Source organism: Suncus etruscus, chromosome 14, assembly GCF_024139225.1.
Source record: "Suncus etruscus isolate mSunEtr1 chromosome 14, mSunEtr1.pri.cur, whole genome shotgun sequence".
Classification (NCBI taxonomy): Eukaryota; Metazoa; Chordata; class Mammalia; order Eulipotyphla; family Soricidae; genus Suncus; species Suncus etruscus.
Window position 1 is genome coordinate 66,636,261 of NC_064861.1, and position 22,475 is coordinate 66,658,735.

Genomic DNA, 22,475 nt, shown 5'->3' on the forward strand with positions numbered 1-22,475 from the left:
ATCAGTCAATAAATAAAGTTTTAAAAAAAAACCATTGCAGTATGAGATGTAAGTGATTATATGTAAAGAAGAAATGACAGGAAGAGTCAAGGTGGTAAATTTAGTCAGGTGTGGAACACACAGTAAATTAACTATGCAACTATTCAATTAAAAATTATTTTTTGGGGGCCGGTGAGGTGGCGCTAGAGGTAAGGTATCTGCCTTGCAAGCGCTATCCAAGGAAGGACCGCGGTTCAATCCCCCGGCGACCCATATGGTCCCCCCAAGCCAGGGGCACTTTCTGAGCGCTTAGCCAGGACTAACGCCTGAGCATCAAACGGGTGTGGCCGAAAAACAAAAAACAAAGAAAAAATATTTTTGAATTGTGGGTGACAAACCAACTAGAGTTTAGGGTGTAATCCTGGCAGGACAGGGGCCTATATGGTGACAGAATTCAAGCTAGAGTCCCAAATGCTAGGTATGTGCTTCATTGTTTGAACCACATCCCTAGGACACCCCCCACATCTTACTGAATTTCATAAGCTGATTATCTCACAAATTAAAGTTTATTTTGTTTTGGTTTTTGGTTTTTGGTCCACACCCAGCAGCGTTCAGGGGTTATTCGGGTTACTCCTGGATCTTCGCTCAGAAACCGCTCCTGGCAGGCTCGGGGGACCATGTGGGATGCCAGGGGATCAAACCCAGTTTGTCTCAGATCGGCTATGTGCAAGGCAAACGCCCTATCACTGTGCTATCACTCTGGCTCCTAAAATCTTTTTATGTGGCTATCATTTTTTTGTAGTGCTATAGAGTTGTTTTTTTTTTTGGCCACAGCTGTCAGCACTTGAGGTACTCCTGGTTCTGCACTTAGGAATCACTCCTGGCAGGCTCTCTAGAGACCTTACGGAATGCTGGGGATTTAACCCTGGTCTGCGCGTGCAAGGCAAATGTCCGACCCGCTGTACTATCACTCCAGCCCCCAGAGATTTTTAATATTTTTATTAACAAAATTTAGGAGTGGTTGGTTGCAGTGATAGTACAGTGGGGTAGGGTTCTAGCCATGCATTTGGCCAACCTGGATTCAACCCCCAGCACTCCATTTGGTTCCCTGAGCTTTCCAGAAATGAGCCCTGCATGCAGAGTCAGGACTCAGCCTTGAGCATCTCTGAGTGTGTCCCAAAAACCATATAAAATTTTTTGTTTTGGTACTGTGGTTTACTTAATGATAGGATTTCACCACTTTCTTTGTGTCACATTCCTTCATTATTGTCCCAGTGTCCACCATCCTAATCTTCCCATCCATTCCCACATATAAGAGATCATTCTATTTGCTTTTCTCCATCTAACTTCAGTGAGTATGATACTATACAGTTCCCTCTGAATTACAGCAAATTGCATTATTTCATTTTTTTCTAAAAGCTGAATATTACTCTGCTGCATATATGGACACGTATGCATGTGTGTCCCTCCCTCCTTCCCCTAGTTTCTTCATCTAGTCATCTGTTTTTGGACACTTGAATTGTTTCCAGATTTTGGCTAAATTTCAGGTCATGAATTGTTGTTACTATTTTTTTTTTGCATTTTGGGCCACACCAGTGGTGCTTAGAGCTTACTGGCTCTGTGCTCAGGAGCTACTCCTGACAGTGCACAGTGGAGGGACCATATGGAGTGCTGAGGATCCTAATAACTGCAAGCACCCTAGCTAAAAACTGTACTGCTGCCACTCTGGCTCAAGGACATGATTTTTCCCCCTATTTACTGAAGAGTTTTTAACTTTATGTTTAGATCTATGATCCATTGTGAGTTAATGTTTAAGGTTCAATATTTATATCAGGTTTTATATATATACTTTTTGTTTTTGGGTCACACCCAGCAGTGCTCAGGGGTTACTTTTTTTTGTGTGTATATATATGTATATGTATATGTGTATATAAATGTATATATATGTATATATATACACATTCACATACACACTTTTGGTTTTTGGGTCACACCCTGCAGTCCTCAGGGGTTACTCCTGGCTCTGAGCTCAGAAATTGCTCTTGGTAGGCTAAGGGGACCATATGGGATGCTGGGATTTGAACCACCATTCGTGGTTCAAGGCAAAACACCTTACCACTGTGTTATCTCTCCAGCACCCCAAAATAAATTTTTTTGATGCTACATTTGGCAGTGTTCAGGGACTATACCTGACTGCTCAGAAGTGACCCACGGCAGTTCTTGGGACACTATATGCCAGAGGTCTCAAACTCGCAGCCAGCGGGCCGTTTGCGGCCCTCCATACAACATTTTGTGGCCCTGCCCTTGAGGAATCTTTTTTTGTTTTGTTTTAGTTGTTTGGGTCACACACCCCAATGTTCAAGGCTTACTACTGACTTTGCACTCAAGGATCACCCCGACTTTGCCTCCTGCGGCCCCCAGGTAAATTGAGTTTGAGACCCCTGCTATGCAGTGCCAGGGATCAAAAGTTTGGCAAATATCTTACGTCCTGTATTCTTTCTCTAGAAAAACTTTAAAGAAATAAAACATTTCTTTTAAAGATTTACTTTTCTTTGCATATGGATATTATATGCAGTGAGTTACTTATCATATTCTATTATTATTATTATTATTATTATTTGGTTCCTGGGCCACACCCGGCAGCACTCAGGGGCTACTCCTGGTTCTACGCTCAGAAATTGCCCCCAGCAGGCTCGAGGGACCATATGGGATGCCAGGATTCGAACCACTGTCCTTCTGCATGCAAAGCAAACGCCTTACCTCCATGCTATCTCTCTGGCCCCAGTATTGTATTATTATTGTTGTTGTTGTTGTTGTTGTTGTTGTTGTTATTATTATTATTATTATTATTATTATTAGGGATTTTGGGCCACTCCCAGCGGTGTTCAAGGGTTATCTCGACTCTGCGCTCAGAAATCACTTCTGGTAGGCTCGGGGGACCTTATGGAATGCTGGAGATTGAACCTGGGTTGGTCCTGGGTCAGTTGCGTGCATGGCAAACACTCTTCTTGCTGTGCTATCACTCTGGCCCTATATTTTATTATTATTTTTAGTTTTGGGGCTATACCTAATGATGTTCAGGGTTTACTCCTGGCTCTGTACTCAGGAATTACTCTTAGTGGTGCTCAGAGAAACATATGGGATGTCAGAGAATGAACTTGGATTGTCTGCTTGCAAGGCTAGTGTCCTACTTGCTGTACTATCTCTCCAGCCCCTAGTAGTACCTAATTTTATATTTAATATTTTTGATGATATTTCCTCTTTTATTCCTGATACTGTAACTTCTGTTATTTATAATCTGGCCAGAGGTTTATAGATATTATTGATCTTTTTAAAGAATCAACTTTTGACTTATTTGACTTGGCTCCTTAAAACTTTTTTATTCTCTCTCTCTTACTCTCCCTCCTCTCCCCTCCCCTCCCCTCCCCTCCCCTCCCCTCCCCTCCCCTCCCCTCCCCTCCCCTTCCCTCCCCTCCCCTCCCCTCCTCCCCTCCCCTCCCCTCCCCTCCTCTCCTCCCCTCCCCTCCTCCCCTCCCCTCCCCTCCCCCCTCCCCTCCCCCCTCCCCTCCCCCCTCCCCTCCCCTCCCCTCCACTCCCCCCCATCTCCCTCCCTCCCCTACATCCAGTGCTGCCCAGGGGTTTTTCCTGGTTGGCTCAGGAGACCATATTTTGGGAGTCTGGGATTGAACCCAGGTCAGCCACATGCAAGGCAAACATCCTACCTGTTTGCTGTACTATCACTCCATTCCCAAATTTTTTTTAAGTACAATATTGCTTGAGATGTTTCTTTTGTTATAACATAAGTCATTTAATAACAGATATATCCCTCTAAGCACTGCTTTAGTAATTAACACAAATTTTAAATAATGTGTTTTTACTTGGTTTAGTGTGTTTACTAATTTCTTGATACCTCATTTTCTATCCAGGGACTATTTGGGAATGTATTAATTTCCAAGAAATTCATAGATTTTTTTTCAGTTTTTTTTGTTACTGATTTTTTTGTTTGTTTTTTGGCCACATCTGGTGACGTTCAGGGGTTACTCCTGGCTATGCACTCAGAAATTACTCCTGGCTTGGGGGACCATATGGAACACCAGTCCGTCCTAGACTAGCACATGCAAGGCAGACACCTTACCTCTAGTGCCACCTCTCTGGCTCCTATTTCTGATTTTTTAATTCAACTATGTTCAAAAGTGGTTTCTATTCATTTTATTTATTAATAATTTTTATTTTGACCAATGTGGATTTCTATTCATACTATACTAGCCCAGCAGCCAGGCAGAGAATACAATAATACAATGCCTGTGCTGATATATTTACTTAAGGACAGAGTCATGTTGAAATTTCTCATTATGATTGGGAATCTGTTATTTTTCTTTCATATATGGCAGCTTTTGCTACATGTATGTTTGTTTTTTTTTAACTTTCCTTTGAAGCACAGTTTGCTCTTAGGATTGTTATGTTTTATTGCAGTTTTTCTTCCACAATTTTTAGGTGACTATCTTTGTGTAATTGCCTATATATTGAAGTGGAGGGAATGAAAAGAAGAAAAAGCTAAAAGAGGGGCTGGAGAGATAGCATGGAGGGTGTTTGCCTTTCATGCAGAAGGTCATTGGTTCGAATCCCTGCATCCCATATGGTCCCCTGAGCCTGCCAGGAGTGATTTCTGAGCATGGAGCCAGGAGTAACCCCTGAACGCTGCCAGGTGTGATCCAAAAACAAAAACAAAATCAAAAAAAAAAGAAAAGAAAAAGCTAAAAGAGGACATCTGTTGTCCTTGATCATTCTTTCTTTGATTATTGGATCAGAAAGGGGTCTTAAATTTTTTTGATATTGTCTAGTTGTGTTTGGAGAGAGACATGAGCCAGTGTTCATCTTTCTGAAATTAAACTCAACCTTCTAGGGTTTTTTGTTTGTTTGTTTTTGGTTTTTGGGTCACATTTGGCAGTGCTCAGGGGTCATTTCTGGCTCTACCCTCAGAAATCGCTCCTGACAGGCTCAGGGAACCGTACGGAATGCCAGGATTCGAATCACCGTCCTTCTGTATGCAAGGCAAACGTCCTACCTTTATGCTCTCTCTCTGGCCCCTCAACCTTCTAGTTTTGATGTTAGATTTATTTTCTGAAATAGATGAAAGTCTTCCTTTTCTAGGCTAATTTTGTTTCTCATTCTTGTTAAGATAGTTTCTTTTGTTATAGCTATAGAAAGATACAGATATATCTTAAATCTATAAATAGTGATATAGAAAGAAATCAAATAGTTGTAAGTTGTCATAGCTCTTGACACCTTTTCTCTTCTTGACTCTAAACTGGAGCAGCATAGTATTGAAGGAAGAGGAAGAGTGCCAAGAGGAGGAATCATGAGACATGCATGAGTCAGGCTAGTAACTAATTCTGTAACCTCATACAAGGTAGTTAATAGGCTGGATCCCCAGTTTTCTCCATAGAAGCTAGTCATATAACAATGTATTTATGCTGTTGTGATTGTTGGCTGAGAATTTGTTTTCAGTTAACATATTTCTTTTTTTCCCTTCTAAGTGAATTTGACATTTTGCGAGTGAATTCAGAGTCCTCCCCCATTCTTCTTCTTCTTCTTCTTTTTTTTTTTTGGGTTTTTGGGTCACACCCAGTAGCGCTCAGGGGTTACTCCTGGCTCTATGCTCAGAAATCACTCTTGGCAGACTTGGGGGACCATATGGGATGCCGGGATTCAAACCACCATCCTTTTGCATTCAAGGCATGCTAGCTCTCCGGTCCCTCTTCTTTTTTTTTCCCCCTCTTCTTTTTAATCTTTATTTAAGCACCTTGATTACAGACATGATTGTAGTTGGGTTTCAGTCATATAAAGGACACACCCCTTCAACGGTGCAGCATTCCTATCACCGATGTCCTCCCCCATTATTCTTTGCTTTATAGTTATTGAGGTCTTCATATAATAAGTTCCTTCCTTCCTTCCTTCCTTCCTTCCTTCCTTCCTTCCTTCCTTCCTTCCTTCCTTCCTTCCTTCCTTCCTTCCTTCCTTCCTTCCTTCCTTCCTTCCTTCCTTCCCTCCCTCCCTCCCTCCCTCCCTCCCTCCCTCCCTCCCTCCCTCCCTCCCTCCCTCCCTCCCTCTTCTTTTGTTTACCTTTCTTCTTTTGGCTTTTGGGTCACACCCAGCTGTGCTCAGGGGTTACTCCTGGCTATTTGCTCAGAAATACTCCTGGCAGGCACGGGGGACCATATGGGGCACCGGGATTCGAACCAACCACCTCAGGTCCTGGATCGGCTGCTTGTAAGGCAAATGCCGCTGTGCTATCTCTCTGGCTCCGAAATAAGATTGTTTTTAAAAGTAGAAGTACTGTGCTTTGAATAGTTAAAATTAACTTTCTGTTTATTGATTGCTAAGATCTCTAATAGCGGGGCCGGAGAGATAGCATGGAGGTAAGGCGATTGCCTTTCATGCAGAAGGTCATCGGTTCGAATCCCGGGGTCCCATATGGTCCCCTGTGCCTGCCAGGAGCAATTTCTGAGCATGGAGTCAGGAGTAACCCCTGAGCACTGCCGGGTGTGACCCAAAAACCACAAAAAAAAAAAAAAAAAAAAAGATCTCTAATAGCATAATGTTTTTCAAAGATATATTAAGCTAGTTAATTCTCTGTAGCATATTGATTTTACTTACCTTAGATTTTGCATATGCAGGCTAGAGACATAGTACAATGGATAGGGCACTTACTTTGCATGCATTTAACCTGGGTTCAATCCTCAGTATCCCATATGGTCTCTGAAACATTGCCAGGAATAATTCCTCAGTGTAGAGGCAGGAGTGACCCCTGAGTCTTGCTAGGTATGGCTCCCCAACTTCTAATTTTTTTTAAAAGGCCTAACGTCTTATTTATTTATTTATTTATTTATTTATTTATTTATTTATTTATTTATTTATTTATTATGGTTTTGGGGCCACACCCATCGATGCTCAGGGGTTACTCCTGGCTTTGCACTTAGAAATTGCTCCTGGCAGGCTTGGAGGACCTTTTGGGATGCCTGGAATTGAACCTGGTTGGCTGCATTGCCTGGTTGGCAAATGCCCCACTTCTGTGCTATTGTTCTTGTCCCCCTCCAATTTTTTTCTTTTGCATCTGTATAACACCACTTGAGTCACATATCTCATCCTGGGTTTTCTTATAAAAGCTTTTAATTTTTTACTTTGATGTTTAAGTCCATGAGTCAGTTGGAGTTTAATTTTTGTGTGTGTTTTTATTGGGTTGACTTTTGGTTCCAGGGATTAATTTCAGAGCCTCAAATATACAAAGCTGTGCTCTTTTACCAACCAACAGACTTAAAGCTCCCTAACAAGAATTTTTTTTAAATGTGTATTATAGGCCAAGGTTAACTTTTCCTACTACATAGATAACCAGTTACCCTAGTATCATTTGTTGATTACCAACCCTTGTTCCTCTGAATAATTTTGGCCTTTTTGTTGAAAATGAGTTTGACCATCTATATATTCCTAAACTTTCTCTCTTTATTTATTTATTTATTTATTTATTTATTTATTTATTTATTTATTTATTTATTTTTTTGGTGGTGGGGTCACACCTGGCAGTGTGGCAGATTACTCCTGACTGCACTTAGGAATCATTTCTGGCGATACTAAGGGGGGCAAGAAGGGCACCTTACCTACTGTTCTAACTCCCTGGCCTCTCCTGCTAGTTAATATAAATTTATTTTTATAATATATTGCTGTATAGTAGGTCTTCTATAAATTTCTTCTTTTAAAATATGCAAGCATAATATTAAGAATACAAACCGCGTTAAAATATGCAAGCATAATATTAAGAATACAAACCGCGGGCCCGGAGAGATAGCACAGCGGTGTTTGCCTTGCAAGCAGCCGATCCAGGACCAAAGGTGGTTAGCTCGAATACCGGTGTCCCATATGGTCCCCCGTGCCTGCCAGGAGCTATTTCTGAGCAGACAGCCAGGAGTCACCCCTGAGCAATGCTGGGTGTGGCTCTCCCCCCCCCCCCCCCCAAAAAAAAAAAAAAAAGAAAGAAAAAGAGTACAAATCAGGGGCCGGAGAGATAGCATGGAGGTAGGGCATTTGCCTTTCATGCAGAAGGTAGGTGGTTTGAATCCCGGCATCCCATATGGTTCTCTGAGCCTGCTGGAGGTGATTTCTGAGTGTAGAGCCAGGAGTAGCCCCTGAGCACTGTCGGGTGTGACCCAAAAACCAAAAACCAAAAAAAAAAAAAAAAAAAAAAGGAATACAACCAATTTTCTTTGAGATTGGTTTACTATTTTTAATCATATTTTCAAAGAATATTCAGTAATAGTAATGACTACTGCCCTTTTGGAAAGGCTTTATTATACTGACAATTAGTCTTCTCTCTTAAAGTTTGAAATAGGGCTTTTTTAGGGAGATATTCAATATTCATCTGAGACTTTTTTTTTTGTTTTGTTTTTGGGCCACACCCAGCATTGCTCAGGGTGACTCCTGGCTGTCTGCTCAGAAATAGCTCCTGACAGGCACGGGGGACCATATGGGACACTGGGATTCGAACCAACCACCTTTGGTCCTGGATCGGCTGCTTGCAAGGCAAATGCTGCTGTACTATCTCTCCGGGCCCAAGAGACTTTAGTTGTTTTGTTTTGGTTTTAGTTTTTGGGCCACACCCGGTGATATTCAGGGGTTACTCCTGACTATGCGCTCAGAAAATCTCTCCTGGTTTGGGGGACCATATGGGAAGCGGGGGAGAGGGGGTAATTGAACTGTAGGCCGTTCTAGGGTATCGTGGGCAAGACAGACACCTTACCCCTTGCGCCACCGCTCTGGCCCCTCAGACTTGTGAGCTATGATGATAAGAGCAGAAAATGTCTTATCATGGGGCCGGGTAGGTGGCGCTGGAGGTAAGGTGTCTGCCTTGTAAGCGCTAGCCAAGGAAGGACCGCGGTTCGATCCCCCGGCGTCCCATATGGTCCACCCAAGCCAGGGGCGATTTCTGAGCACATAGCCAGGAGTAACCCCTGAGTGTCAAACGGGTGTGGCCCAAAAACCAAAAAAAAAAAGAAAATGTCTTATCTTTCATAAGGTTAGATAGACATTGCCTAACCATACTACTTTAAAAATTGACTAGAGATTTGGGTTGAGTTACTTCCTACAATGTTTTATGGGGATAAAACTTCACATATTGGTTACTTTGCTTAATTTCATTTTTTGGTTTTTGGCCATACCTGGCAGTGCTCATGGGTTATTCCTGATTCCTTACTCAGAGATTATTCCTAGAGATGCTCAGAAGATCATATGTGGTGCTGGGGTCCTACCTGGGGTCAACTATTACATGTAAGACAATTGTCTTAACCCTGTACTACTTACTTCTCTGGCCCTGTTTTGCATAATTTAATATTTAATATTTTAATTTGTGTTCTGTCTTAAATTCAGCTTTGCTAAAACATTTGCTGGATATCTTTTTTTTTGTTTTGTTCTTGGTTTTTGGGTCACACCCGGCAGCGCTCAGGGGTTACTCCTGGCTCTATGCTCAGAAATCTCTCCTGACAGGCTTGTGGGACCATATAGGATGCCGGAATTCGAACCACCATCCTTCTGCATGCAAAGCAAACGCCCTACCTCCATGCTATCTCTCTGGCCCCATGGATATATATTGATTTTTTTTTAAAAAGAGAAATTTATGGAGAAATTGTGTTAATGGTTTTGGTAGCAAAAATACCAACATTTTAATTTGATGTCTTTCCATATCTAGAGGATGCCAGCCCCCATCAGATTGCGGGAGCTGATCCGGACCATCCGGACAGCCCGAACTCAAGCCGAGGAACGAGAAATGATCCAGAAAGAATGTGCTGCAATCCGGTCATCTTTTAGAGAAGAAGACAATACATACCGGTGTCGGAATGTGGCAAAATTACTATATATGCACATGCTGGGCTACCCTGCTCACTTTGGACAGGTAGGCTGGGCTCAGATCACACCTAAAAAGAATACTCTTGTTTGAATGACCATAGCTCAAGGTTGTCCATTTTCTCTCTCAAGGAGGTATTTTGATAGCCTCTACAAGCTATCATTTTTGTGAAATTAAGTTGAATTAAAAGAAAGAAATCTTCGTACTTGGAAACGTACGATCTCACCATGAATTCTCCTTCTGTTACAAATCTCTTTTTATGTGACTTGTGCATTTTGATGCTGGTATATAACTTACTTAAAACTGGACCACGATTAATCAGTGTATATTGTGATTGTTTTTGCAATGGGTCTGACTTATAACGAGTAGTTAAAACATTCTACCTATTTTCTATGTGCATGTTCAATAAATATATATTTTTTTTAATTTTGGGGAGGTTATACTTGTCAGTGCTTGGGATCTCTCCCAGTGGTGCTTAAGGGAACATGGGATACTGGGGATTGAACCAGAACCAGCTACATGCAAGGCAAGTGTTTTACCCCTACACTGTCTCTAGTCCTGTATTATGAATGTTATTATTTAAGGAGGAAAGTGCACAACATTTTTTTAAAATTTTTTTGTTTTTGGGCCATACCCAGTGGCACTCAGGTTATTCCTTGCTCTCCACTCAGAAATCACTTACGGAATGCTGGAGATCAAACCTGGGTTGGCCTTGTGCAACGTAAACGCCCTACCAGCTGTGCTGTCACTCGCTCCAGACCCTACACAACATATTTTTTGCTTTTGGGTCATACCCAGTGGTGCTCAGGGGTTACTCCTGGCTCTGCACTCAGAAATCACTCCTGGCAGGCACGGGGGACCATGCCAAGATTCGAACATTTGACTGTCCTGAATGGGCTGCATGCAAGGCAAGCGCCCTACCACTGTGCTAGCTCTTTGGCCCCATGTTTTTAAGTTAAAGAATTAGGGCCAGAAATTAGGGTAGCTCAGTGATAGAGCACATGTCTTGTATAAGGGACTGAGAAATAGTATAGCAGACAGAGTGCTTGTCTCGCATGCTGTCAACCTGGATTAGATCTATGATAGTTCATGTGTTTCCCCAAGCCTTGCTAGGAGATATCTTGAATGGAAAACCAGGAGTAATTGCTGAGCATGGGTGGGTGTGTCCAAAAACTCAAAATAAATAAATAAATAAAAGGAAAAACGGAAAAAAATATGTTTGCCAAGTAACGGTATTAAAGTATCTTTTTTTTTTTTTTTTTTTTTTTTTGGTATTAAAGTATCTTACCTGGTTTTCTGATGCCTTGATTGCTCAACCTTTTTGTAGGCTTGCCTTCTTTTTTTTTTTTTTTTTTTTGGTTTTTGGGCCACACCCGTTTGACGCTCAGGGGTTACTCCTGGCTATGAGCTCAGAAATCGCCCCTGGCCTGGGGGACCATATGGGACGCCGGGGGATCGAACCGCGGGTCCCTCCTATCTAGCGCTTGCAAGGTAGACACCTTACCTCTAGCGCCACCTTCCCGGCCCCGGCTTGCCTTCTAAATCTCTTCACATACAAAATGTTTACTGTTTGAAATAGCATTTTGGGCTTTGAGATATTCTCTGTGATAAGTGGTTTCTATTTTTAAACTTTATTTATGTATTGATTAATTGATTGATTGGTTGTTGGCTCATACCCAGTGGTACTCAGGAGTTACTTCTAGCTCTTCACTCAGAAGTCACCCTTGGCAGGCTGGGGGACCATATGGGTGCTGGGAATCGAACCGCGTTCCTCCCAGGTCGGCTGCATGCCAGGTAAATGTCCTACCACTATGCTATCTCTCTGGCCCTGATAAGTGGTTTCTTTTTTCCTAGTTTAAACTTGATAGAAGGGATTGAGTCACAGAGAAAAGTATTGTGAGTTTTTTTATTATTAATGATATTAAATTTTATTTCACTTTAACATTTTATTATACACTTACTTTTTTTTTTTTTTGGTTTTTTTTTTAAATCTTTTTTTTTTCTTTCTCTTTATTTGAATATCTTGATTACATAAATGATTGTGATAAGGTTTCAGTCATATAAAGATCACCCCTCTTCACCAGTGCAACATTCCCGCCACCAAAGTCCCAAATCTCCCTCCATCCCACCCCACCCCCACCTGTACTCCAGACAGGCTTTCCAGTTCCCTCATTCTTTCACTTGATTATGGTAGTTCTCAGTGTAGTTATTTCTATAACTGTGCTCACCACTCTTGTGGTGAGCTTCATGGAGTGAGCTGGTGTTCCAGCTCTCCTCTAATTGTCTCTGAGGATTGTTACAAAAATGACTTTTATTTTTCTTAAAACTTTTTTTTGGTTTCTGGGTCACACATGCCAGCGCTCAGGGGTTACTCCTGGCTCTACGCTCAGAAATCACTCCTGGCAGGCTTGGGGGACCATATGGGATGCTGGGATTTGAACCACCATCCTTCTGCATGCAAGGCAAATGCCCTACCTCCATGCTATCTCTGGCCCCTACATTGTATTTTTTTTGTTTATTTTTGTTTTTGTTTTGGGTCACACCTGGCAGTGCTCAGGGGTTACTCCTGGCTTTATGCTTAGAAATCGCTCCTGGCAGGCTCAGAGGACCATGTGGGATGCCTTCTGCATATAAGGCAAATGCCCTACCCCCATGCTATCTCTCTGCCAAAATTAAAACGTGCAAGGTAGAAGGAGGAAATACCATCCCTGTTTCTACACTTTTTAAAAGTTAACTATTGGGGCCGGAGAGATGGCATGGAGGTAAGGCATTTGCCTTTCATGCAGAAGGTCATTGGTTTGAATCCTGGTATCCCATATGGTCCCCTGAGCCTGCCAGGAGCGATTTCTGAGTGTGGAGCCAGGAGTAACCCCTGAGTGTGCCGGGTGTGATCCAAAAAACCAAAATAAATAAACAAATAAATAAAAGTTAACTATTGAGGGCAAGGATGTAGTTCAGTGGTAAAGCACTTTCCTTGCATTTGTGAAGCCCTGGTTTCTATTCCTTATATTATAAAAAAAAATTAAAAGAAGAATAACTTGTTAAGGGCCGGGCGGTGGCGCTAGAGGTAAGGTGTCTGCCTTGCCTGCGCTAGCCCTGGATGGACCGCGGTTCTATACCCCGGCGTCCCATATGGTCCCCCAAGCCAGGAGTGACTTCTGAGCGCATAGCCAGGAGTAACCCCTGAGCATCACCGGGTGTGGCCCAAAAAACCAAAAAACCAAAAAAAAAAAAAAAAAAAAGAATAACTTGTTAATATTTTGGTATGTTTGTTGTATATCTGAAAGGATAACCATTAACTTCTTGCCTATTTAATTCAATAACTTTAATAAAAGGAGCTAAACTCAGCACCTGATTAAAAAAAAAAAAGGAACTGGGGCAGCACTGATAGTACAGTGGACAGGGTACTTGCCTTGTCCACAGGGGTGAATCCTGAGTGTAGAGCCAGAAGTAATTCCTGAACACTGCTGGGTGTGGTCCCAAAACAAAACACAGCAAAATAGAATTGTATCTTGTAAGATTGATTTGAATATCCAGAGACATACTACAGAGGTTAAGGCATTTGCCTTGCTTGTCTCTGTCACTGTGTCTTTCCCCAAGCACCTTCAAGAATGATTCTCCTGAGCATGACCTGTTCGTCTTCCTCATCTAATTTGAAAAAGAAAGAAAAGGAAAAAGACCGACTTGGGTTAGTTTTATGTTTGTCTAGGAAGTATAAAAGCAAATAACTTGTTAATTGGTTTTAAATTGAAAACATTAGGACAGAATTATTGTAATATTAGACTTAAAAATAGTCAGATGGAGGTGGAGGAGAATATTAATTTTTAAATTCAAAGACAAGCACTATTACATTATGGAAACTTTATATAACTAAGGAAGATACTTATATTCCTAAGGTTTGTTCTTGTATTATCTTTAGATAAAATGAACTATATAGTTAATATCCTTAATGTTTTTGGAGTTTAATCATTTGGTAAAACATTCAATTTATTTTTATTTATTTTTATTTGTTTGTTCATTGCTCCCAGGAAGTGCTCAGGGGCCCCACAGGCCATGAGAATGTAGTCTGCTTGGGCCTTGCACATTCAGTGGTGTGGCAGGGGTGGGGTGGGTGGGATGGGGCATGCAAGACTCAGGATCATACTGGCCTCATGCTTATAATGCAGGTTCCCATGACCTGTGTTCTACTCCTCTGATCTAGAACATTTGATTCTTAGGTGGGAAGTATTGCTATTCAAGAAAACAGGCAATTTGGTACCAAGAAAAATGTAAAGATTTGTCTGAGTGGCAGTAGAAATCATAATTTCAAGTCTTCCTGTTTCTTCTATTTTTTTTTTTGCTGTATTAATGACTTTATTGGAGATACAATAATTTTCTTTTCTTTTTTTTAATTTTTTTATTTTTAATTATGAGAAGAAGGATGCAAAGAAAGAGGACAAGGTAAAGTTACAGTGGAAGGACAATCCATAACATAATTCTCAGAAGTCCCCTTGCTGATATCTTAACTTTGAAATTTTTTTTTGCTGTATTAATGACTTTATTGGAGATACAATAATTTCTTTTTTTTATTTTTTGTTTCTTCTATTTTTATTTATTTATTTATTTATTTATTTATTTATTTATTTATTTATTTATTTATTTATTTATTTTTGTCTTCCTGTTTTTTGTGTTTGAATGAATACTCAAGAATGCCAGGAGCGAGTTCTGAGCGTAGAGCCAAGAGTAACCCCCAAGAGCCGCTGGGTGTGGCCCAAAAAAGCCCAAAACCCCAAACCCCAAACCCAAAAACCAAAAAAAAAAAAAAAAATGATTACTTTGTTTTTTGTTTTGCTTTGTTTTGTTTTCTTTTTGGGCCATACCTTGTGGTGTTCTGGAGATTGCTCCTAGCTGGCATTAGGGGTTCGTATGCAGTGCTGGGGATCAAACCAAGTTGGTTGCATTTAAGGCAAAACCTCTTACTATCACTCTAGCCCCACGTCTACACTGTTTCTTATGGTAGTCACTAGATCTCAGCTGAGGCAAGTACTAAAGGAAAAAGAATGTGGGTCTGCAGTATTGTAAAATTTTTAGGTATGTTTTATTCAACTTAGATATGTTAATCTACCTTATCAACTGTGAATTTTATGGTATTTCACTACAGTTGAAGTATTCTGATGGAAATGCAGTGTACAATGTAAGCTATTCTGTTAAGTGTAAAACCTTAGAACAAAAGAAAGATGTAAAATATCTAATGATTTTTATGGTTGATTATATGTTGAAGTGATTATTATAGATCCATTGGGTTAAGGTTGAATAAAATGTGTCGTTGAAACTAATAACCTATTCCTTTTAACTTTTTTATTACAGTATCTAGTATGAGACTGTCCAATAGAAATAAAATATAGCCAGAACCATAATTAAAATATTTTTAGTAGTCACATTTGAGAGTCTTATGTTTTATAATGAAGTCCATTGCAAAAGCAGTGGCCTCATATTATAAATAAAACAAATTCAGAACTTAACTGACTTGTTTAAATTTATATAATCAGTTAAGGAGATTAGAAATCTTACAGGGGCCAGAGAGATAGCACAGTGGTAGGGCATTTGCCTTGCACACAGGCGATCCAGAACTGATGGTGGATCGAATCCCGACATCCCATATGGTCCCTCATGCATGCCAGAAGTGATTTCTGAGTGCTAAGCCAGAGTAACCCCTGAGCGCAGCCAGGTGTGACCCAAAAACCAAAAAAAAGAAAAAAAGGAAAAGAAATCTTACATACAAATAACTTTTTTACTGAATTAAAATACAATTTTAATATTTTAAATCATTTATCTTAATGCTAAATAAGACAATTTTTAATGTTTTATATTTTGGGCTAACCTGACAATGCTTGGATGGTGCTCCCATCTTGGATGGTGCTCAGAAGTCGCTCCTGGCCGTATATGGGGGACCAGGTGCTGCCAGGAATTGAACACATGCAAAAGCAAGTGTTCTGCTAGTAAGCCACATTCCTGGATCCAAAGTTTCAATGTTTTATATTGTAGCAGATATGCTGAGGGCTGCCAGAGTTATATTGAGGTTACAGCAGAGCTTCTTGAAAACCTTGAGTGCTGAGGAGCCAGTTCAGAGACTTGGGGCTACTAGGCATGGCATTGCCTCCTTAGCTGTATCCCTGCCCCATCTTAGTGACTTTGAAATGTATTCATTCCTTAGATTGAGTTTATGTATGTAAGTAGCAGTTTATTCCAAGGGCCTTACAGTATATATGACATGAGATGGCATCTTACTTATATTTGGGTCACATCCAGTGCTGTATCATAAAGCATGAACCAGAGCTGGCTGTATGTAAAGTGCATAACCCTGTACTGTCTCTCTAGCTTTTAAGGTGGCATCTTATGTGTGTGTGAGGGGGAAGTTGGGGGTGTCAGAATTAACAGGGCAAGTACTCTATCACTGAACTACATCCCTAGCCCAAGATGGCATCTATTTAAAAGAGGAAAAGAATAGTATAAACTTTGTACTATAAAGTAATGGTAAAGGAAGAATTCAGATCATCAAGCCAGTACAGTTGATGTGGCAGCTAAGACTGGTAGAAAATTGTTGTAGGGGCCAGAGAGATAGCACAGCGGTAGGCGTTTGCCTTGCATGTAGCTGATCCAGGACGGATGGTGGTTCGAATCCCAGCATCCCATATAGTCCCCATACCTGCTAGAAGAAATTTCTGAGCAAAGAGTCAGAGGTAAACCCTGAGAGCCACCAGGTGTAACCCAAAAACCAAAAACCAAAAAAAAAAAAATTGTTGTATAGTTATCAGAAATCAAGAATAAGTTTTCTTCATAGATGGACTTCTATTTTTGTTATTTACTATCTGTGTGATTTTTTTTTTTTTTTTTTTTTTTTTTTTTTTTGGTTTTTGGGTCACACCCGGCGGTGCTCAGGGGTTACTCCTGGCTGTCTGCTCAGAAATAGCTCCTGGCAGGCACGGGGGACCATATGGGACACCAGGATTCGAACCAACAACCTTTGGTCCTGGATCGGCTGCTTGCAAGGCAAATGCCGCTGTGCTATCTCTCCGGGCCCCTGTGTGATTTTTTTTCTTTAATTTCATTTTTGGCCCCCTCTCCATGGTTACTCCTGACTCTGCACTAAGAAATTACTCCTGGCAGTACTCAAGGAACCATATAGGATGATGGGGATCAAACCTAGGTCAGCTACATGCCAGGCAAATGCCCTCCCCCTGTGCTGTTGCTATGGACTCTTATCTGTGATTTTGAATAAGATATTTAATTTTGCAGTGCTTTTTACAATATCCAAAATATAGAAACTACTCAGATACCCAACAACAGATGGATGGCTAAAGAAACTGTGGTACATCTATATAATGGAACACTATGCAGCTATCAGAAAAAAATGAAGTCATGAAATTTACTTATACCTGGATGGACATGGAGACAATTATGTTGAAGAAATAAGTCGGAGGGAGAGAGAAACACAGAATCTTCTCACTCATCTGTGGGATTTAAGAAAAATAAAAAGCAATAATAGTAGTAATACCCAGAGACAATAGAAATGAGGGCAGGAAGGACCAGCCCATTGTATGAAGCATACCACCAAGAGTAGTCAGTATAGTAGTTAGAGATATAACTACACTAACAACTACCATGACAATGATAGAGAAATATAATACCTGTCTCAAAGACAGGCAGAAATCGGGGAGGAGAGAAATGGGGGACATTGGCGGTGGGAATGGTGTACTGGTGAAGGGGGTGTGCATTTTATGGCTGAAACCATAAAATTGCTAACAATTTTGTAACCATAGTGCTTAAATAAATCATTAAAAAATAAGATATTTAGGGGCTGGAGAGATAGCACAGCAGTAAGGCTTTTGCCTTAGATGCAGAAGGATGGTGGTTCGGATCCTGGCATCCCATATGTCCCTGTGCCTGCCAGGAGTGATTTCTGAGCCTAGAGCCAGGAGTAACCCCTGAGCGCTGTCGGGTGACCCAAAAACCAAAAACCAAAAAAAAAAAAACCAAAAAAAAAAAAAAGAAAGAAAGAAAGAAAGAAAGAAAGAAAGAAAGAGAAAGAAAGAAAGAAAGAAAGAAAGAAAGAAAGAAAGAAAGAAAGAAAGAAAGAAAGAAAGAGAAAGAAAGAAAGAAAGAAAGAAAGAAAGAAAGAAAGAAAGAAAGAAAGAAAGAAAGGAAAAAAGATACTTGATATTGCTATGCCTTAGTTTTTTCATGTTTAAAATGGAGACAATCTTACAGAACAAGAGTTAAGTAAATTAATAAATGTCAACTTTTTTTTTTTTAAGTGAAATGAGGTTTTAATGAAAAAGATTTAATTCCACAGGATGTCTTTTTCAAAAGCAATTAAATCAAGTCTGTGATTTCAAGTTTAAACAAGTATTGTTTGAAGTAAGAAAAGGCAATCAAGAGGTATATTATAGCATGTAACATATTTCTGACAATTTCTAACAGCATTCGTTTTAGAACTTGTAGTCTAATGAAAAAAGAATTAGAGAAAAGAACTCTAACTCCTTTCTGAGGAAGCTAATGCTAATTGTTATCTTGACACAAAAGTACATTAATAATATTGGTGATTTTTTTTTTTACCACTCAGACTGCATCCTCTCCTTCTATCCCTTCCAAAGGAAGGGAAGAATGATCATCAAAATGTCAACTTTTTATCTCCTGCATCAAACATCTTCAAATAATGGCCAGGAACAATAGTACAGCACGTAGGGCTCTGCCGTGCACTCGGCTGGCCCAGATTCAGTGCCTGAACCTTGAGTACCACTAGGAGCGAATGATTTCTGAGTGCAGAGCCAGGAGTAAGCATTACTGGCTGTGCCCCAAAACAAAACAAAAGTATGAACCAAAACTTCAAATACTTATTTTCTCAAGGATATTAGATAAACTATTTTTTTTTTGTTTTTGTTTTTGTGGTTTTTGGGTCACACCCGGCAGTACTCAGGGGTTATTCCTGGCTCCAGGCTCAGAAATTGCTCCTGGCAGGCACGGGGGAGGGGGGGGGGAAACGACCATATGGGACGCCGGGATTCGAACCGATGACCTCCTGCATGAAAGGCAAACGCCTTACCTCCATGCTATCTCTCCGGCCCCTAGATAAACTATTTTTATAAAGTACTGAATTCTGAAAGATTTTCTCATGGGTATTTGATTACGTAATAGGAGTCTTTCAGCTTATAAATGAAGAAGTAATGGTACCATTAGAAAAATAACATTTAGGGCCCGGAGAGATAGCACAGCAGCATTTGCCTTGCAAGCAGCCGATCCAGGACCAAAGGTGGTTGGTACGAATCCCGGTGTCCCATATGGTCCCCCGTGCCTGCCAGGAGCTATTTCTGAGCAGACAGCCAGGAGTAACCCCTGAGCAATGCCGGGTGTGACCCAAACCCCCCCCCCCCAAAAAAAAGAAAAATAACATTTAATAACTCCTTGATGATTATCAGTTCTACCAATATGATAAAAGACATTCACTCAGGGGCCAGAATGATAGCACAGCCGTTAGGGCATTTGCCTTGCACGCGGCTAACCCAGGTTCGATCCTTGGCATCCCATATGGTCCTCCAAGTCTACCAGGAGTGATTTCTGCGCGTAAAACCAGGAGTAATTCCTGAGTGCTGCCAGGTGTGCCCCCCCCCCAAAAAAAAGACATTCACTAGTACCAATTATGCCTTTGGATGAAAATTTGAAAATTTATATGAATACCTAGAAGATAAAATGAAATACATTTGCTAAATCAAGTTAGAAGAACAAAACCTGAATATTTATACTTCCTTTCTGTTTAAAAGAAAATATTTATGGGGTCTTATTGATAGTACATTAGGTAGGGTGCTTGCCTTGCATGCAGCTGGCTTGGGTTTGGTCCCTGGCATCCCGTATAGTCCCTTGAAACCATCGGATTCCTGAGAGAGTCCTGAGCAATTCTGGGTTTGGCCCAAAAACTACAATAAAATTACGTTTTTTCAGGACTATTTTTTTTTTCTTGAACAACTCTCCTCTGTCTCCTCCACTCCTCTTTTCACATATTTCTAAATTTGTTTTAATAAAAATACTGTGATTCACTTAAAATAAAAAAGAGTAGGTAAGTAGTGATACATTCAACACATTGATTGTATAGAAATAGATGACTTTTTGGATCAGCTTAATTGGTTGTAATATTCAGGGATGATGAATGAAAATGATAGAGTATAGAACGATATAGTTTATCATGGTAATGATGGCAACTTTTTTTTCTTATTTCATTTTGGTGGAGGAGGGAAAGGAAGTTAAGAAATAAGGAGAAAAAAAGGGGGGAAGGGGGAAAAATAAGAAAAAGTGAGACTGAAGTGTTGCGGGAAAGGAAGGAGGGAGGGGAGGGAGAAAGAAGTGATGATGACAACTTTTTAATTTATTCTTTGGCTTTACCTGGAGATACTTGGGTTACTCCTGGCTTTGTGCTCAGGGATCACTCCTGGCAGGCACATGTGACCATATGGAGTGCTGGGATTGAATCCAGGTTGGTTGCCTACAAAGGAAGTGCCATACCTGCTGTACTATCATTCTAGCCCTGTACAATCTTTTGAGTTTTTTTAATACTCCAGAAAAGGTTAAAATGGGATTGAGGCAAAGTACACAATGACTTCAATAATAATGAATTTGAAATATTTGAACATTTAAAATTGGTGCCCTTCTTTCTGGAGTTCCCTGCATCCCAGCTTAGGAAACATAATTTCTCCTTTACTTTGTGAGTCGTCTTCTTTCCATCTACGTCTTCCTCTTTTCTTTTTCTGTCTTTCTTTATTTTTTTTTTTAGTTTTTGGGTCACACTCGGCGGTGCTCAGGGGTTACTCCTGGCTGTCGGCTCAGAAATAGCTCCTGGCAGGCACGGGGGACCATATGGGACACCTGGGACACCGGGATTCGAACCAACCACCTTTGGTCCTGAATCGGCTGCATGCAAGGCAAACGCCGCTGTGCTATCTCTCTGGGCCCGTCTTCCTCTTTTCTTTTCCCACCTTTCCTTTCTTGATCTCTGACCCTACTTTCATATTTCCTAAGTGAAACTGTTTTACTGTAAATAATTAAAACGTAGAATGTTAGAATTTGTTAAATTCTGAGTCATGAGTTTTATTAATTTTGTACATATCTGAGTGAAATATTTCATAATAAATTCTCTCAAGAGAAATAAAAGAATATAATAGGAAGTACTTGCGTTGGTTTCCCTCCTCCATCAGAAGAAAGCACAAGTTCGGTATAAATTTTGTTGCTTGGTTACAATATAAAATTTGTAGAATTGGTAAAGCAACTATAAATTTGGTCTTCAAAGTTGTTTTTGTCTAAGTTAGAAATTATTTCTCACTGACAATTATCATAACAATGTGAATGAATGAGGGAAGTAGAAAGCCTGTCTCTAGTACTGGCGGGGGTGGGGTGGGAAGGAGGGAGATTTGGGACATTGGTGATGGAAATGTTGCACTGGTGAAGGAGGGTGTTCTTTTTTTTTTTTTTTTTTTTTTTGGTTTTTGGGCCACACCCGGCGTTGCTCAGGGGTTATTCCTGGCTGTCTGCTCAGAAATAGCTCCTGGCAGGCACGGGGGACCATATGGGACACCGGGATTCGAATCAACCACCTTTGGTCCTGGATCGGCTGCTTGCAAGGCAAACGCCACTATGCTATCTCTCTGGGCCCAAGGAGGGTGTTCTTTACATGACTGAAACCCAACTACAATCATATTTGTAATCAAGGTGTTTAAATAAAGATATTTAAAAAAAAAGGAATTATTTCTGCGGGGCCGGAGAGAGAGCACAGCAGTAGGGCGTTTGCCTTGCATACAGACGACCCAGATTGGATGGTGGTTCAAATCCTGGCATCCCATATAGTCCTCCGTGCCTGCCAGGAGTAACCCCTGAGTCCCACCAGCTGTGATCTAAAAACCAAAAATAAAAAATAAATAAATAAAAACAAGAAAAATAAAAAGAAAGTTATTTCTGAACATTAAAGCAAAAAAAGGTAAATTTGAAAGACCTAACTAATTAATTGCAGATCCATTGTTTACATAATTTTTATTTCATCTCCTTAGCAAGGTGATCATATACACGTCATAAAGCTCATAGTGTTAAATTTAAAAGCCAATGTATATGGGCATGTGACCTTCTGGAAAATTGTTCTAAAAGCTAACAAAACGGGTACAGCTTTTTTTCTAAAGGATAGTCAGATTGACTGTTGATGAAAGGTAATATTTGTACTTGTTCTAGAAAAAATGTTAACAAAGTTAGAAAACTGATAAACTTCCCCTGATTTCTTTGGCATTGGGGGGATAGATTGGAGGGACACACCTTAAGGTGCTCAGGGATCACTCTTGGGGGGCTATATGATTCCAAGGATCAAATCTTGGTTGGCTATATGTGAAGCAAGTGCCAGACCTTCTGTAGAATCACTCCAACTTAATAAATGTCCCCTTTTAAAAATTGCCTTGAGGGCCAGGGAAATCAAACAGTGTGCATACCTTGAATGACCCGACTCCAGCTTGATTCCCAACACCGTATGGTCTGCCTAGCACTGTGGGGTGTGTCCCCATGCCCAAACCTTAACCTGTCAGCCTAATTGGCAAGAATA

General features: G+C 40.6%; 1 protein-coding gene across 1 annotated transcript in view; it reads left to right on the plus strand.

Annotated features, from left to right (window-relative positions):
- AP1G1 (adaptor related protein complex 1 subunit gamma 1) overlaps positions 1-22,475 on the plus strand; it is a 101,736-nt gene that overhangs the window by 18,739 nt on the left and 60,522 nt on the right. The window contains exon 2 of the mRNA XM_049786488.1: positions 9,716-9,919. Within this exon, the coding sequence (XP_049642445.1) occupies positions 9,719-9,919 (201 nt within the window). The 5' untranslated portion in view covers positions 9,716-9,718. The remainder of the gene's footprint in view (positions 1-9,715; positions 9,920-22,475) is intronic.